Below are 19719 nucleotides of genomic sequence, written 5' to 3' on the forward strand. Positions count from 1 at the left end.
ATGGTGATCGAGTATCATAAGACCCGTCTACATCCTTGGCCAAGGTCGTTAAAGACATGTTTTCCTTCTATAGATCACATGATGTCGGTGGCACCAGTTAATTAGGCATGTCCGTCTATTAACTGAGCGAAAATTCTAAACACCAGTATTGCTCAGATGGTTGGACTAATAGTGCCCAATTGTCAAAAGATTGTGTGGGGATTAAAAATGTCTGTGGTTGGGAGGTTAAGCCTAAGCTAATGCTTCTAATCTTTCCTAAAATTCGAGGCTTGCAAAACATCAACAGATACCTTAGCCAAGATTGCATGTTTTCTTTTCAATTCTTTGTCATTGAATATATTTCTTTCTTTCTCGTAATTAATTCATGAAAAGAATGGAGATGATTTGGTTTAAGTTGTATAAAACAACTAGTTAGTTTACTTTTTCAATTATTTTTCGCATGAAATGGATTGTAAGGTGTTATGAATGCTTATTTTGGTAATATGATTATGTATGCTTCTTGCATTGCTTTAGTATTTAATAATTTATTTCAGCCTAGTAAATTTGTATGTAACATAGTGCATCACACAAAGGAAGCTCCCGAAGAAGGGCAAGTGGTTGCAATAGAGGAACAAGCTTCCCCTAAAGCACACCCACTCCCCTCCCCACTTAGAACCATAATGACCACCCCAGTGATGAAACAATTGAGAGTAGAGAAGACCTTAGATAGTATAGACAAAGGAAAAGGATTAGCATCTACAAAAACTTTGCCGTCTAGTCAGTATATATCTCTGAAGGGTACAACTCCAGCATGGCTAAAACATGAAGTAGAAACTCGACATAAGAGGTATGTAAAGACTACCGAGGAGGGCATGGAAATTTTGATAGAGGCTATGAAGCCAACAATGCCCATTAGAGATGATCCAAAGCAATTGGATTTTATCATGAAAAATAAGCAGTAGGATTTGGTGGCACATATAGCCATTCCTCCTCATGCAAATCTAGAAACCATCACCCCTCAAGATTAGCAAATGCAAGATGCCATATTAGGGAAGGCTACCAAAGACAACACCAAAATTTTGACAACCATGGGTCTCCGATGGGCATTTCACCATTTATATCAAGGTCAAGAGGAAATCCAGAGTTTGAGTAAACAAAATGATGTTTTGTGAGAATTCATAATAGAGGTAGTGAGTCCCATTGACTTGGCTCATCCTTAGATTTCTCTAGTAGCTATCCTCGAGAAATGAGCTCTTCCCCCACACCAGATGATTTATTTTTGGATGTGTTTAAGAGATGACATCTCAGTTTTGAAGAGCAAGGAGTAGAAATCATAGAAGCAAATATGCATTTATAGCATACATATAGAAGAATGCAGAGAAGCTAATAACTATGATCAACCAAGATTTTGGGTTAATAAATGAAGTGTCCACTTGGGCTAATGATTTAGAGGCATTGCGGACAATAAAGGGGCAACGTTATAAAATGTCGTTGGGTTTTTATATAGGAGAAGAATTGGAAAGATTGATGATTGGATCAAGAAGATACATGTCAGGAACAAGGTCATGTTATCTTTATATGAAGATATCTAGGAGATGCAAGGTAAGATTATCAATTTATTATTACCAAGTTTATAAGTTGATTGAATTAATATGACAAACAAATTAATTAGTATTTTGATTCGTTATAAATATGGTACAATGTTACATTTCATTATTAGCGGGATATTACAATCCTACCCTCCTGAAATTGCTTGTCCTCAAGAAATTAATATTTTCATTTGATTTGTTTTTAATCAAGGAAAATAAGTTTTAACAAGGCCCTGAAACCCATACAATACACAAATCTGTCAAAAAAGAACACTTAAAGTACACTAAAGTATAAAATAAGTAATAAGTCAGGGAGTCAAGACAAAAAATCAGGGCTAGCCAAAAAAAGCTAGAGCACTCAAGAGATATCTCTCACCATTTCTGCTGCATTGATTTCCAACTCTGACAATCTACTCATTGCCTCCTTCATTTTTGAGAGTTCCTATCTGGTTCTAGGGTGTCCTTCTTCCTCAAGTTGGATCTAGTATGCTTCTTCAAGCTATCATCAAGGGCCCTGTCCTTTACACCGTGGGGGGTAGGGTCCTCCTCTTTGCTAATTCTTTGCTCCTTCATTTTGTTAATGAGTAGCTTAATATTCTCATTGGCTTCTTTGAGAATATTATAGCTTTGTTTCACTATAATCTGCATAGAGCTCTCCATTGTTTAAACCCTGTTCGTGACCTCCTCCACTCTATTGTCCATGATCTCTTCTTCCTCTGATATCCTATTCTTCAAGCTATAGTTCTCCCTTTCCAGGTTGCTCACCCTATATTTAAGCTCTTGGATTTCATGAAAAATGCATTTAGTGGTGTAGAAGTTTTCCACCGCATTATTTTTGGCATTATTGAGGACATCCATTTTCAGGTATTCCTTAGTGGTGTTGCTAAAAATAACTAGGTTTGTGTCAATCAATTCTTCCGTTTGGATTTTTCCCTTTTCACTCTCTTTGACTAGAGTTTTGATCAACTCTTTATTAATCCCCATTTTAGCAGAAGATGTGTTGAAATTTAGCCATACCACATTCCTATCCTTTCCCATGATCGAGCATCGATATTTGTTGGTCATGAATTCCTCATAGCCCTGCTCCTGTTCCTCCCTCTCACTTTGATTAAGATCCCCTTCCATCCCCTCATTCTCCACCCCTTATTTATCCTCCTTAGCCTTAGAGAGTTTTCTTTTTTGGCCCTTGGATGTCTAGACACAATCCTCTTTGTTTGTCGGCATTTTGATGGTGATGACTCTCTTGCCTCTCTTCCTCTCCAAACCCTCCCCTTCTCTAAGATCCTCCTCACCTTCTACACTATCTTCCCTCGTATCCATGCCTTCAACCCTCTCATTATAGTCCTTATCTGAGGAGTCGTCAAGGCCCTACTTGGGTTTGGGGAAAACATATTTCTCCTTCCTTTCCAATTTGATGGTTTTATCATCCCTCTTTGAGTCAGTATGTATATCAAGGTTGTCTTTTGTATCTGAAGGAAAATAGTCCTCTTCTGACTCTTCGAAGTCCCCTTTGCCCTTCTTTCCCTCATTCTTAATCTTAATTTGTTTTCCCATTGTCCTAGCTTTAAAGAATTCATAGATTAATAGTAGAAACCCCTCACGGAGCACCAGATTCCTAGTATGCTTCTCCTGATAATCATTAATGTTCTCATTCATAGAAGAGTAGATGTAGAAGGGGATAGAAATCTTTGCCCCATACTTGAAGTGGTTGAGTAACATGAAGTGGTAGGTGTAGAGGTGATCAAATATGGTGTTGAGGGTGATATATTTGATGATAACTCGCAACACAAACCTCCACAGTGACTTGATGGAGCTTGGAAGATAATGGATTCCTCTCTTCACTAGCACCTTTTTTTTCTTTTTGATCCTTTGTGAATTCCACCACCGCTTGCCACAATATTTTCCAACCATGGAGTCGATCAATGAAATTTTTCATTTCCCCTTTTTTTAAGATGTTCCACACCTTGGACCGTCTTCACCATTTTTGGGCTTCGTCCTTTGGTTCCCTCCTATGTCTTTCCCCTACCATGATATCTTTCTCTATGCAAGCTCTATAACCAATATCAAATCCCTTCAAGTCCTGAAAAAATTTAGCGCTCCTCGTTTTCTTGGACCTTTTTTCTACCTTATGAATTATCTGCCTGAAGTTGATCCTAGAAATAAGTTGATAGATATGGTTGATGTGAGAAGTATGAATGCTATCGTACTTCCACATCACATTTCTGCACATTCCCCATACATCACTTACAATCATTAGAAAATTACACATTATATTTCTAACCATTCCTCGTAACTCATTAGCAATCATAATGGATTTTTTATTATACCCAATCTACCTGGGATCCTTTCCCTTTCAATCAACTCATTAATTTCTGACAAGAAATTATAACCATCCGTCCACTTAGCCACTTCATTGTACTTGACTACCCAGTTATCCAAGTTGTTGGTTGGCTTCCCAATACTCATGTACCACATAGGTTTTTTCGAAGGTCTTGAGATGTTGAATACATTCATCAATGATATTCTTAGTCGTCCATGTTGGCTTATTCTTCTCATTTAGGCACTCAATAATATTTTTCAAATCTCCTTCTAGCCATAGATATTTCACTCCCATTTCTTTTGCTAGTTTAATAGTATGGTGAGCTGTCATAGCCTCTACGTAATGATTAGCTTGTATGCTAAGGAGAGCAACAACTATAGTAATTCCTTTACCAAAAGCATTTCTAATAATGCCTCCCACCCCAACCTTTCCCGAGTTGCCTTTGGCCACCCCATCAAAATTAGCCTTATGACATCCCTTAGGTGGAAGCGTCCATCTGCAATCATCCCTCTTGTTATTATCCTTGTCCTTTGTATTGAGAGAGGGGATAAGACCTTTGATATTGGTGTAGTTTTTCATCAAGGAATGAAGACATTTGTGGTAAACAATGTCTGCCTTGGTTTCATTATCCCTGAAAATTGTGTTGTTTAGCTCTTTCCAAACCCCCAGCACACATGGGTAAAGTCTAATTCCACAAAGTCATGGTGTCACTCCCTAACATCCTAAGGCATCATTGTTCAAAGAGATCCAAAATGTTGGAAGGGAAGCACCAAGCCATGTTGAAAAAAGATAGGAAAAGAGACCAAATAGTGCTGATGAAAGGACAGTGGATAAAAATATGCTCAACACTCTCACAGTGATTTTTGCATACAATGCATCTATTGGGCATCATATTTCCTCTCTTGGTGAGGTTTTCCATTGTGAGAATACAATTTTGGAGCATAATCCAGAAGAAAATATTATTTTTTGGGATGAGCCTCAGGTACCAAGCTTTGGCCCACATAGGGGTTGGTCCAAAGTTATGTAAAGTCTCATAGCCAGAAGGCACAATATAAATTCCATTGGAAGTCTCCCCCAAAATAATGGAATCCTTTTTGTTTGATAAAAGAATATGCCTAATCATGTCCATCAGTGGCTTGAGCTCCTCGAATAGCTTAGCAAGATCAATCCACTCATTATGGATCTTGCAATCACTCACCCTACTCACCCTGCTCCCAATTCTTTCTATACAAGCATTAACCCATCTGTTAAAAGGCTCTATGTCCCAAAGAGGACTAGATCTAAGCCAATCATCATGTTAGAAATAAATATCTTCACCATTACCCAGTTGTCATCTCACTTTGTCAAAGGCTAAGCTCTTCGTCCTCAGGAGGTCATTCCAGATGTTAGAGCCCCTAGGGTCAGGATCCTTGCTGATGAACTGTTTGTTAAATATCAATGAATCTTGAATACTTGTTACCCTTCTCAGTTCCTTCTCCAAGCTTGAGTTAGATTGAATACTACAAGAGGATCAACTTTGATTGAGTATATGCTAATCATATTGGTGAACGTAAGATGTGTCCTTATGAGGCCACATGTTTTTACCCATCTTGGATTCTTTCCACAGGGATTTTGGCATCATGTTCTTACCCATCTTGGACTCTTTCCTCAAGGTATTTGAAACAATGTCCTCGCCCATCTTGGATTCTTTCCTTAGGGATTGGAACCTGTATCCATACTTATCTTGGAATCTACCTATCTCGAGTGGATTTTCTCTGTTTCTCCTGTCTTGACAATAAATCACTTGTATGAACTTAGATTCATCATTTGTTTAATCATATTTCTAGGCTTCTTTTACAATTATTTTTATTAGTTTATTCTTTTTATAATTTTCTTCACCCTATAGGATGGTAAGATCATGCTCTAATACCACTGGAATGTCCCCACCATTAGGGTTACATTAGAATACATAATAATTATAAAACATTGATACAATGACAATAAATCTTATTAAATAGCTTATATCCTTAAGAACTAAATAACATTTGCAACAAATGTTCTCCACCAAGATTATCTTGGGTCATGTTATGACATTCATAATGAATGCCCTCCACCAAGTTTACACTTGGATCATTTTATGACATTGGCAATGAATGTCCTCCACCAAGTTTACACTTGGATCATTTTATGACATTGGCAATGAATGCCCTCCACCAATTTTAAATTGGATCATTGTATAACATTCATTCTAAATGTCCTCCCACCAATTTAAATTGGATCATTTTATGACATTCACTTTGAATGCCCTCCACCAAGATATTCTTGGATCAAAGATATTAAATTCATTCTACAATTTTCCATTGTTGACTATACTATTTAATGTCACATTATATATAGGATTTGCACCTATTATTCTTGCCAGTCGCTGGTGAATAATGCCACAGATGTGGTTATGTGGTCTACTTGAGTTTTACTCAAACTGCTGTTGAATGGATTGTAATTGCTTCGTTTGGTGCCTCCTTGTTATAACTAGAATTTTCTGTGTATTCGGTGTACGTGGCTGCCACGTCACATAGTCATAAACCTTGTTGCCTGCATTCTTTTCTCGTTATTGGTTTGTCATTTCCATTTGATGGTTCTTCTCGTTATTGGTTTGAATATTGTCAATGCCGCAGCCTGTACAACTTCCTTCGCTGTAAATTCATATCCATATTGATGTAATAGATGGTGACGGCTGAGGGGTCCCGGTGGTAACCGTTATAATAATTTCCTTTCCTTCAATGGTAGCTTCTTTCACTGTTTCCTCCGCCATTCTCCTTTTAGGTGGTTCCCTTCTTATATGTGATGGCATTTGGCATTTTAATTATTTAATTAATGGACATTGATATTATTCACTTCTAACAATATCGATTTATAATTGTTTATTTAATAATCGAATACTGATTAATTTGTTTGTCGTATTAATTCAATCAACTTGGTAATAATAAATTGATAATCGAGATATCTAATAATCATTTTATTCTTTAATAATTTATTATTCAGTCCAAATCAATTATTTATTCCATATATATATATATATATATATGGAATAAATAATTGATTTGGACTGAATAATAAATTATTAAAGAATAAAATGATTATTAGATATATATATATATATATATCATTATAGGGGGATATTACATCACAATTTAGCAGTATTTGATTTGTTAGTAAATGGATTTGTCCTCTCAAAAACACCTTCACAAATGACTCTTGAATGCCCAAATGAGAAGACAAACATGACCAACAACTGAGTCACTTGCAGTTGTATGTGCAAGTGCTCTCTGAGTTTTGTTATGAAGGCCCAACTCCCTTCTTCAAATTTACAATGAATGAAAGAACTTAGTATGTCTTTAACCAGAAGACACAGAGGCGTACTAACATTCACTCATCACTATGGGACGAATGCGATCATTGAGATCACAAACTAGTAGATGATAGAAAAACAAGAAAATAGCCATAAAACTATCTACAGAAAATTTCACACTACAGATGAAATTAAAAGAATAAAATGATTTGTTCTACGAATGTGAATTTATCAGTCGGCTGACTTATAAATTAACTTAAACTTGACATAATATCACAGGACTGTACTCAAGAATAAGAAAGAAACAATCATACAATTAGTTTCAATTAGAATAATAAATATTCAAACCTTAAGATCCAACATACAAATATTCCCCTTTATTTCCAAAAAAAAGTGGTAAAACAATCAAAATATCACTATGTCCCTGCCCATACAATCAAGTTGTAGAAAACGGAAGTATTCCTTATATCTTCCTCTATTACAATCAACACACCATGAATATATGTTCTCCCCTTCTGTAGCCTCGAGACCATCAAGAGTGAAAAGAAGAACCCCTTGCTATGGCAAAAGTATTACAATAAATAATACTTCTCTCTTGTGTGTCGATTCTCATAAACATTTCTTGGAATAACTCCTCTAGCTCTTTTATATTAATGTTTTCAATTCCACAAGATATCTCCTTTATCACCTTATCGGGCTAATGTTTTATAACACCATGGTTTTCCTAATGATGAAGATGTATACCATTTTAGAAGGATGCATATGCATGTTCTCTAATAGGCGGCCATGTGTCTATCTCTTTTTGGATTTATTTATTACATTATCATGGATGAACATGTTTTTAGTTGAACAATATGTGGCCATTTCTCGAGTTCCATATATCTATCTTAAATCATCATGTGGAAGGCTTGATGGTATCTCTGCCTATGTCTCAATAATGCTATATTTGATGGAAATCCATTTCTATGGGCCTCAACGACTTTCCCTCAAAGGGTTGGGAGCTCCACATAGTATTTGTTCCCGACTATCATCTGATGTACAATCCTATCCACTATGGTTTTCACTTGAAGCATTCCTTCAAACACTTGTGACATACTGCAATTTTTGCCTCACGAACTGTTGGCAATTGAGCTTGAGACAATGGAATGGCTTAAACATCACACACTAAGCTAAAAGTATTAAGTAGTCAAAGTTGACTTTTTTTTTTCCACCTTAATTCTTCCCTTAAGATGATGTTTAAGGGTGGCCCGAGATAGTCGGTGTGTATGCCTGGAATATGTGAGGATGGGTAAGATCACCATGCCTTCTATGCATCCACAAGGAACATACTCCACTTATAACACCAAGTTACGATTGCTACATCAACAGTCGCGGCCTGCACAAACTATTATCTTCATGAACTTATAAACCCATCGGGTGCCTGTGCTCCTTCATAGAAGAGCTATTCTCAAAAAGAAAGAGTGAACTTTGGGAAATGAGGGCATCACCAAAACTTATGAATTGAAGATTTTCCAAATGCATAGGAAATGTGGTCTGCATATCTGAACTTATTAGTCCGTGAACCAACAAGAATTCTCATTAAGATTTGTGGGCTCAAGCATAGTGTGGTGTGGGGATTTAACAAGGTGAGTAGAAATTTTCCAAGCTAATGAAAGTCATTTACCTTTCCATGAACAAATTTTAGAACAAGTTCTATCCAACAAGTCATCACAATGACTAGATGATCTTACCCTTGAATCCAAGGGTTGACCAAGATATTTGTAAGGTAGGGTCCCTTTCTTGAAGTTCATAATTTTGCAAATTTATTTTTCCTCACTTTGTTTAGTATTAAATAAGAAAATCTCATATATTTTTGGTTAAAGTCTTGTCTTGAAGCTTCATAATATGAATCAAGTAGACTTCTGAAGGCTCTAGCTTCCAAAACATCCCCCTTCCCATATAACATAGTATTGTCCACAAATTGTTGGTGGGTAGAGAGTTCCAGGTTACTAGTTATGCTTAACCCATTTGAAGATCTTGAGTTCCTAAGATGAGAAATAGATCTACCCAAAAATTTTAACCATAATTATAAATAGGAGGGGGGATATAGGATCCCCTTGCCTTTAACCTCTAGAGGTAGAGAAAAAACCCTCCAAAGTTCCATTGAACACAACATACATCTTTGGAGTAGAGATACAATCAAAGATTAAATTAATCCAAGGTTTTGAGAAGCAAAAGACTTTTAGGCATTTACAAAGAAACCTTTAGTCAACTTTGTCATAAGTTTTACTAATATCCAACATGATCAATATTCTAGGATTTCCATTCTTTTAAAGGGAATGAATAGCCTCTTGGGAAATAATAGAACTATCATAGCTTGATCATCTTGGAACTATACTCGTTTGTTCCTTACCGATGATCACATGAAGAAGCTTCTAGAGTGTATTTGCTAATGTTTTGGTAAGTAGCTTGTAAGGTGTATTGTGTAAAGCTATAAGTCTAAAGTCATTAAAATTATCTTGATTTTTATTTATAGGAATCAACACTAGGAAGGTGTTATTAATCTCTCCAAGGAGGTTACCAAAATTCCTTACCGTTTTTAAGGTCTGGGTGCCCATAAAATACCACTATTTCTGAAAAAAGTAAATAAGAACCTCTCCAACCTACAAGATTTATCTAGATTCATTTGAAATAAACCAGATTCTAATTCATCTTTTGAAAACTTTGTCATCAAGGATTGGTTTTGTTCCCAATTGATTTACTTTCGTATGTTAACTAGGAATTCTTCTTGGGCTGATAGTCTAGATCCTTCTCGATTATTAAGAATATTTGAAAAAACATTCATTACCTCAAAAGAAATGAAAGTTGAATCTTCTAGAAGTTTACCCTCCTTACTGCAAATCTTAATAATTATGTTTACTAGTCTTCTTTGCTTGGTGCTATTGTGGAAGAATTTAGTGTTTCTATCACTGTCTTCCAACCATGTCTCCTTAGATTTTTTATTCTATAAAAGTTTTTCCTTAGCCAAGATGTCTTCATATTTAGTCAGTAGCTCTTTCTCTTTTAGATATAATTTTTCATTCATCCCATACCTGACTACTTCCTCGTTTTCATCTTTTAGTTGTTTTTCCAATTGATTTTAGGGTTCAAATATATTGCCAAAGTTATCTCTATTCTATAGGATGAGGTTTAGTTTAATGGTTTTAAGTTTCTGCACAACTTGGAATATTTTAGAACTAGAGACATTGGTTTCATGCCACCATTCCTCTATTTTGTGAATTAAGGAGTCATCCTTAAACCACAATTTTTCAAATTTGAAGGGAAGTCATTTAGGGGGCTCATTTAATACCAAATTTAGCAAAACCAAGAAGTGATTTGAAACAAAAAAAGAGGAGTTTTTTTTTGCTTGAAGAGTTAAATTAAATGAATTAAAGTTACCATGGATGAAGAAACTATCCAATCTTTTGGCAATGAAGCTAAAGCCCTTGCTCCTATTATTCTAGCTAAAGGCATTATCAATCGTAAAAATCTCCAAAAGTGTTGATTTGTCCACCCAATTATTAAAATCTATAGAAGCTTGAAATATCTTATGTACACCTGCATATTTATCATTATTATTTAAGATTGCATTAAAATCTCCACCAATTATACCTAGAGGTTTGAACAGGACCTGAAGAAAATTTCAATTTTCTGCCATCTAGATCTTTTTTCATTAGTTTGGATAGGTTCATAGACATTAATTAGTAAGAAAAATAGATTAGTTTTAATGCTTCTTGTTAAGCAACAAGTCCAACTTCTTTCAACCTTTTGAGAAAATAAGGGAGAGAATTCTAGGGTCCCCCGTGATGGCCAACTCACCAAATGCCCATCTACAAGGATGCCAAAAATATTTCTTATTCCAAGTTTGCTTTTAAAATGTCCTATTTAGATGAGCATAATTTAGTCTCCTATATTAGGAATAGTTTAGGATTAAGGGATCTTATAACACACTTAATTGAGCGCTTTTTGTTAGGGGAATTTAAACCCCTAACATTCCATGTGAGGAGCTTCACAATTTCTTTGGAAGGACTTCCCCCTTCCTTGCATAAAAGACATTCTTAATAAGTCTAGTTTGTCCTTCAACTTCTCCATCTTTAATTCTTAATTATTATTAGGATTTTCTCCCTCTCTTTTTATTGACCTGGGCACAATCTAGAGTTCCCAAGTTCCCATCCATCTGATATATCCCTCTAATACTTTCTTGATACTAAAGTCAATTAAGTCCTTGATTAAACTGTCTTCAGAGTAGTTTACTCCCTCAAGCTTTAGAAGTTTTTCAACCTTCAGTTTCTTTTATATAATAATTTTCCTCTTTGTCCACAATCTCATTAGTGAAGGCATTGATAAGATCTTCTATTAATTCATTACTATTTTCTTGGCTTTGGGCCTCAGAATTACTATCTTTCGATAGAAGGGTTGCCATGTAATTAGGCATCTTTTGAGTGACCATATCAAGGGAAATGTTAGGAGTGGTTGGATACCCGTGGCTATTATTACGACAAGACCTTAAAACCTGTCATGTCCCCTATTTTTAATAGAATTTAATAATATAATGAGTCAAAGAAATAATAAAATTTTAAAAAAAGATAACATAATATTATAATAATTATGTTGATAATAATCATATAATATGATAGTAGCCAAGAAGGAATAATTAACAAGAAAACATAATAATACTATCATAATATTATTATAGTATTATAATAATATTATTAAATATATTATGATAATATTATAATATCAAGAAAGAATATCATAATAAAGATGATTATAATAAAATATTATTAACAATTATAAATTGCATATTATCTTGTAATCAAAATTATGGCAATATGATATGAGTATAACATAATTAACATGATGAATAAGATGATAAATAAATAAATAATAATTATTCAAAATCAATAATGAAACCTACATGATTATAATTTAATCTATATTTTAGTTTAATAAATAAATCAATAATTGAGCTCATATTAATATACATGCTAACTATTATATTAGAAACACTAAATTAGGGAAAACATATTAGCATTGTATAAGAAGGATCAACTAAGGGTTGGTTAAGGATGATTATGTTAACAACAATTGGAAAGAGTAGTGCTTAATCATTAATTATGAAAGCAATTTGCATTATAGTCTTATTGGTATCATAAAGAGATACGATTAGGAAGAGATATGTCTCTTAAACATTCAAAACCATGCAACTCTTCAATCTTGCAAGATACATAATGGAGATCGATCCCATTCTCACGTCATAATAAATTACTTCTTTTTTTTCATATACATCCTTATTGGATCACTCTATTAAGCATTGGCCTCGTCGCAAATCAGTTGCATGTATTTAAGGAAAGAAATTAGGAAGAGCACCCCCATTGCATATTTCCAAAGGATTTTTGGAAACAAGTCTTTGCAATTGGATTTTGTGACTTAATTGTCCCTATTTTCTGAATATTATTGAAGAAAATATGCCAGAAGGATACAAATTAAAGAAAAAGTCGTACATAAACGAATGACCCCAAAAAGGGTTCATTACAATGGTATCAAAGCCATGATCTTGCCATTCTGTGTGAAAGAAGGCTTAAGCAGATCAATGAACAACATTAGATTTTAAAATCAATTAAAGGAATCTCAATACTTGCATAAGTATTAACATTATTTATTGTTATCAACTTCATTTTATTATACAGTGATCAGGAGTCTTTGCCATTGCTGAAGAAAGGAAGACTGATAAAAGTTTGCTGCAAGTCACAGTACAGATAAGTACTTATATTATACATAGTTTGATTCAGAATTTATCTACAAGAATTTTGTAATTGTTTATCTATCAATGATCCACTATTTTTAATACAACAAAGTAAGCAAGAGTTTTATTAAAAAATGGGACAAACAAAAAAAAAAGGTAGAGGACAATGGAAGTTTTGTAGGGTCAAAGCCTAGATTTATTATCACTAATATTTGTTGACATTATTTTTAATTATTTTTAAAAATTTGAGTAGGTTCAAATCTAAGACCCCTCTGATAAGAAACTCACAAGTTACCATTGTGCATTAGTTTAAAATAAATTGATTTTTGCAATTAAAAAAATCTAAAAACCAAAGTCTGTTCAAATCTGTTCTAGTTTAACTCTAGAAATAAATTATCAGCAACCTGAGGATCACTGCATCATCAACACAACTACAAACCCTAATATCAAAAATCTATGTGAGATCTAGTTATATTCTCTGAAAGAATTTCGTGGTACCTGAAAGAAACCCCACTCTATATAGGCCTTAGAAAGAACACCCATCTCCTTTTGTCTTTCATGATTATCAGAGGGCAAAAGTAGTTTTCCCATATCGATTACAGGAACTGTAATGAGAGAAGGAAGTGGTGTTGAAGATGGTCTCTCATCATCTAATCTGATATATCTCTGAGGAATATAATATGGTTTCCTTCGTGCAATCTCTTGAACCCTCTCCATAGGAACAAACTTATCCCAGTTTGGTTTACAAGATGATTCAGCAGCATTGTTTGCAGAAGAAGCCATTTTTAGAAGATAATCACAAAAGGAAACTAATCAGAGATATCTTGTAGGCAATAAAGACCAAGTATAAATTGAGATGGAGAGGACAGCTGATCCTATGATTCATATAGCGGGCAAATGTTTTCTTCAGTAATAATGAATAAAGAGGTTTGAATTGAAGTAAAAGAATTATAGCACCTCCATCTGAATGAGGACTTAATCCTAACACTAGATCAGGCCTAGGACAAGGTGGATACAAATTCATTCTCATAGTCATCATTGGCCCGTCTCCAAACTTATGTTTAAAATAATCACTTTTTAATTGCAAATTTTCAGCAAATAGGGTCAAGATAATTTTAGCCACCCCTTCCACATGAGTCGTGTACTTCTCCAATGTATCTCTACAATCGCATTTCAAGAAAAGAAAACATTGAGTAACAATAGAATGAAAATAATGTTTCCAAACTCAAATTGCTGTAGAAGAGTAATAGAGAATCTGTAATCCGACAACATTGTTGGCCACAGAGCTAAGTTGACAATTTTTCTAGGCATAACTACAAAGGCCAACAGGTCACCCCACTCCAACTTCTGATTTTCATCAACCACAAACATATTACCATACCCTTGAGGATCTCCAGCTTGCAGAGCATACTTTTTTTTTCATCTAAGGAAAGACTAAAGAATTCATTAGCCACTCCTCTTATTCGATCTATCAAGGAACATGGAATTCATAAAAGCCAAATTGGGGCTCACTCCGCAACTATTTGTTTCACAAACAACTACTACCTAAGATGTAGGCATTAAAAATATATTCATACATGAATGCTCTGAAGTGGACGCCACTCACTAGGAGATTCGAAATATAAATATTCATCATAAAAATTACCTTGATACATATAATCCCAAGTGGATACCAAGTTAATAGAGATTTTTTTAATCAACGAGCTTGAAGAGGAGCATTGGAGCACGTGTAAGGAGTAACAAGTCATCTAATAAAGAACTATTTAGAATATGTATAAAGATCAAACACGGTCTATAATACAACACAAAAAGTATTCTGATTCATCAAATTGATATATGATACAAACCATTTCATATTGTGAGATATTGGAAGCAACTGATTGGATGTTGATGTTCAACATCTGATGAAATCCACATTTTGAAAGAGATTGGAAACTAAAGACGATGTTAGGGAGATACGTGAAGTATGTATTTTGGTGCATTTGCATGTTCTGTCCACCTTGGAAGTTTTATCTGAACAATATGATAGCCTTGGTGTAACAATTTTTGGGCATGATTAATAAGTGCACTCATAGATTGATTTATGGTAGCCAAGGAAACCATGAATGGTTGAGAGTCTTACAGTATAATAATATGACCAATTGTCATATTTTCTTTTGTAGATTTTTCTTTTTCAAAGGATATTAAAGGGTTTACAACCAATTAACAAACTCAAAAAGATATTATATATATATATATAGATATATTTCGCATACACCATTTTTATTCTTGAGTCATATCAAACAATGGTAACCAATTATTTAAAGATATACATCATCACACTATTAAGAAATCAAGTCAAGGGAGAAGAGATAACTTATCCTAAATGGTGAGTTATAAATATAATGGGAAGATATATCTAGTACAACTAGCAATGCTCTACGTGGAGGCATTGCCAACTAGCGTAGAGTCCTCCATAGATGCTATAAAGAGAAGAGAATTAGTCATGTTACTACCTCTCCTAGCCCCTGCCATGGATCTCTTGTAGGAATCCCTTTGAAGTTTGGTTGAGAAGATGTTGAAGAAAAATTGTCATATAAAACACAAATAATAATAATAAAATCAAGGTGGCAATATCTCGAGAATCAAAACTTATTAAAAAAGGACCAGCCAATTTCCTTATTCAAACATTAAAGGTGGGGCCAAATCCCAAATAAGGTAACTTACAAATTATGATACAACATATAAAGTATCACTTACTCCCCTTTGTTATTCATTTATATGTTGAAATCAATATTATGAGATAAAATATATGTAATATTTTTAATTTTAAATATTAAATAGAGTTAATATATACATGATACTTTGTTCATAATACATGGAAACTAATACTGTCTCTCAAGAGGGAGAATACCTAATCTCAAATATTAATATTATTATGAAATATGATTGTGAGAATATAATTTTTAATATGATTGTCTCTCACATGATGTGGGGACACAAAGAGAAGAGATAAGCATATCTGAGGCAATATGGAATATAAAGACAAAGATGAATGCTAATATGTAAAGATATACCAAACATAAAGCAATTCCATAGACTTCATGTTGAGGTAATATGGAGGTAAGTATTATTTTCATTATGAATATGTAATTTAAGTGGATTCTTGATTATTAAATATATTGGGCGATGATAAAGAAAAAACACATCAAATACACACACACACACACACACACACACAAGTATAGATGTGAATATATGAAAAATGAAAATTAGATAAATATCAAAATAAGTGGATACGTATCTATGTTAAGATACATTCCTAAGGAATCATGATGACATTAGGAACATATTATAGTACACAGGGGTCTATTTCTCATCCACATTACGAAATCCTGAGATAGGGAGTTGGTGGAGGGAGAGGCAGAGTAATTTTGAGCACTTGTCGAATTCGCTTGGAGCTTGTTTCACGCACCCTCTGCACCGTCATTCTACCATCCCAAGATGATCGTAATAAGGAGAGAGAAAGTTGTCTGTGTACTATATAAAGAAATCTTCCAAATAATTACATTCATTGGATTAATCTTCTCATCCACATTATGATATCCTGAGATAGGGAGTTGGTGGAGGGAGAGGCAAAGTAATTTCGAGCACTTGTCGAATTCACTTGGAGCTTGTTTCACGCGCCCTTTGCACCATAAATCTACCATCTTACGATGATCCTAATGAGGAGAGAGAAAGATTCCTTCCAAATAATTATGTAAATGAGAAAGAGATCATCACAAGACTCATATTTCTCTGGAGCTATTATATACTAATAATTATTTGTGTTGTAGGATCCATGATCAAAAGGCGTATTGGGGAAGTATATTCATTCCTTTTACTCGATTTCATTGTGAAAATCAACAAAGAATGTATGATATGTCTGCATCGTGTATGCTTTGTGCCTTTATGCATCATCTATCTTCATCGTGTATGCTTCGTGTTTTCATGCATTCATGTGTCTACTTCGTGTTTGCATCGTGTCTTCACGCATCAATGTGTATACTTTGTGTTTGCATCGTGTCTCGTATGCTAATTATATACATTTTTAGTGCATGCTTATGTTTTCATATATTCTAGTATATAATTTCTTAGTGAGTGCCAGGATCAGAGACAACATCTTTGAGTATCCAAAGCATGAAGGATTCTTAGTGAGGGTCAATGCACCATGGACGGTGAATAGCAAGTGTGGAAATTGAGAACATTCTATCAAGATTAGATCAAGAGGATCTTTAATGAATGTTGTAATGCTTAGAAATAAACTATGACAAGACTCTACATTGTTAGTGAGTGATGGGGATTCAAGGTGTACTTAGTAAGCTCCAAGCATCGAGGACATTCTTACAAATGGAGCCGAGCAAAAATTATTAGTGGACAGATACTAAATGACATCAAGATAAGTACCCATCTTTAAAAATTATTCTTAGTGAATATTATGATCTCTAGTTGGATAAGCTTATGTTTTGTAGTTCTAACTTCAAGTTGTAATTGTCATTTCAAGATCAGTAATCGACAATACTAAATGGAAGATTAGCATTGCTTGAGGACAAGCAATTTTGGGAAGGGTGGACTATCATGTCCCCTATTTTTTAATAGAATTTAATAATATAATGAGTCAAAGAAATAATAAAATTTTAAAAAAGAGAACATAATGTGATAATAATTATGTTGATAATAATTATATAATATGATAGTAGCCAAGAAGGAATAATTAACAAGAAAACATAATTTTTATATGATTTTTACTATCTGTAGACTTTTTGGTGCCTTTAGCTATGGAATTTCAATAAAATAATGTTTTTCCTATAGCATGGACGACTTTAATTGGGAAAATGTTATTTTATTATATTTTATTTAAAGGGCAAAGTTAAATTTCCCTTTAGGGTTTTATTAATTTAAAAACTACAGCAGATCAGCAAGGGCATCTATCAGGGATCTTTCAGTGGTATCAGAGCCTACATCTTGCCAGCCTGTAGGGTTTGTGAGAAATTGTCACAACAGATTTTGGCATCTGGGCATTGGATAAAAAGTTTTGATAATTCATTTCAACATCTGGGTACTAGCTAAAAAGTTTTAATAATTTATTTTGGCATCTGGGTATTGGATAAAAGATTTTGATAATTCATTTCAACATTTGGGTATTGGCTAAAATTTTTAGATAATTCATTTTGGCATCTGGGTACTGGATCAAAAGTTTTGATAATTCATATTAGCAGTACAAGATCGATTTTTCCTCTGGCATGTTAGTTTCAGTTGGTCAATGTGGTAGTTCATTATGGCAAAATTGTTAAGAGATATAACCCTGTGGAAAGAATGGGAACAGTCACGACAAAAATTCAAGCTTCAATTGCAGCGGTTCAATGATTCTATGTCAAGGAAATTTGGACATGCTAGTGGATCATCATCTTCTTCTAGAAAGGATCCATTACCACTAGATAGGAAAACATAAGTAATTAGCATACTTGAGGAGTATAATACTCTTCCTCAATATGTTAGGGAGAACTTTCATTTCAAAGATTACATTGACATGCATCCATAAATTTGTCATAAGGTTAAGCTTGCAAAAAAAGAATACCATGCCATAGTTGATGATATGTTTTCATGTGAGAAAGAAGATTTGTGTCAACCTATCCATGTTCATGATAAAAACACCATAATAGATCAGTCACTTGCAGGGTATGCAGAAGAAAGGCATGAAGATGTGTTATTATTTGAGTTGCAGCCTATGAAAAACAAAAATCAGTCATCATGTGGGATTTCTAAAGAAGAAATAACTCTAGATCAGGAGGAGACACATAGCACACCATTGATTCATCAAGTTGATCACAAAATGGAAGAGATTACAATCATGGATCAGTCCATTAGGGATGCTGAAAGCATGTCTCCAAGGTCTAATACCTATTCTAATTTTTGCAATAGTAGCTCTAGTCATGTGGTATCATCCATTTCACATGAAGGTAATGAGGTTGTTGAGTCTTCCTATGATGGTACTCAGGTTAAGTGTTTTGCACATGAGATTTATATTGTGGATTCAAACCACAAAGGTTCTGATTGTATTTACCCCACCTTGGAAGATGTGAAAAAGGCTCAAAAGACGTGCAATGGATGGTCACATAGAGCTAAGAAGGCCAAGATGCTTGCTGCCCAAGCAAGACAACACTTACAAGAGGTCAAGGAAAGATGCAATCAGCTTGATAATGCAAGAAGACAAAGAGAGTCATACATTAGATCCTTATTTCTTCCAAGGGAAGAAAGTGAGGATGTTGAGCATACAAGGGAAGAGCTTCTTGAGGTAAGTCCACAAGAAGAGCATGTTGAGACGTGTGAAGAGGAAAAGAGTTATGATTTAGAAAACTCAATTTGGTCTAGTTTGCATCATGAAGTTTATGACATTCCTCTTTTAAAGAGCCCCTTAAAGACTCCAAACAATGTTGATTTTAGTTTCAAACTTGATGGACCAGCCACAAGTGTTATTTTCATTTGTGTGAAATGCAACATTATTGATTTTGATTTGGTTAGTCATGCATCATCTACAATGGAAGGACAATTTTTAAGATCATATGAAGCATCTTGTATTAAAGAGATGATTAGGGAGACTAAGAGGTTGCTTACTAGGAAGATATTGCATTTTGATAATGTTTGGTTTGTTTGGCATACTACACCTTGGAGTTTGTTAGTAATGGAAAACATATCAGTTATGGAGATAGAGGTATGGATC

At 34.3% G+C, this 19719-nt stretch overlaps 1 protein-coding gene across 1 annotated transcript in view; it reads right to left on the reverse strand.

Annotated features, from left to right (window-relative positions):
• The window catches only part of LOC149539672 (protein LATERAL BRANCHING OXIDOREDUCTASE 1-like), a 208672-nt gene extending 194909 nt beyond the window's left edge, over window positions 1-13763 (reverse strand). The window contains exon 1 of the mRNA XM_089802607.1: window positions 13479-13763. Coding sequence (XP_089658733.1) covers window positions 13479-13763 — 285 coding nt within the window. The remainder of the gene's footprint in view (window positions 1-13478) is intronic.
• Between the last annotated feature and the right edge of the window lie 5956 nt (window positions 13764-19719).

This window comes from Cupressus sempervirens, chromosome 9 (assembly GCF_028749045.1).
Source record: "Cupressus sempervirens isolate cs-2001-9-10 chromosome 9, ASM2874904v1, whole genome shotgun sequence".
NCBI classification, from domain to species: domain Eukaryota; kingdom Viridiplantae; phylum Streptophyta; class Pinopsida; order Cupressales; family Cupressaceae; genus Cupressus; species Cupressus sempervirens.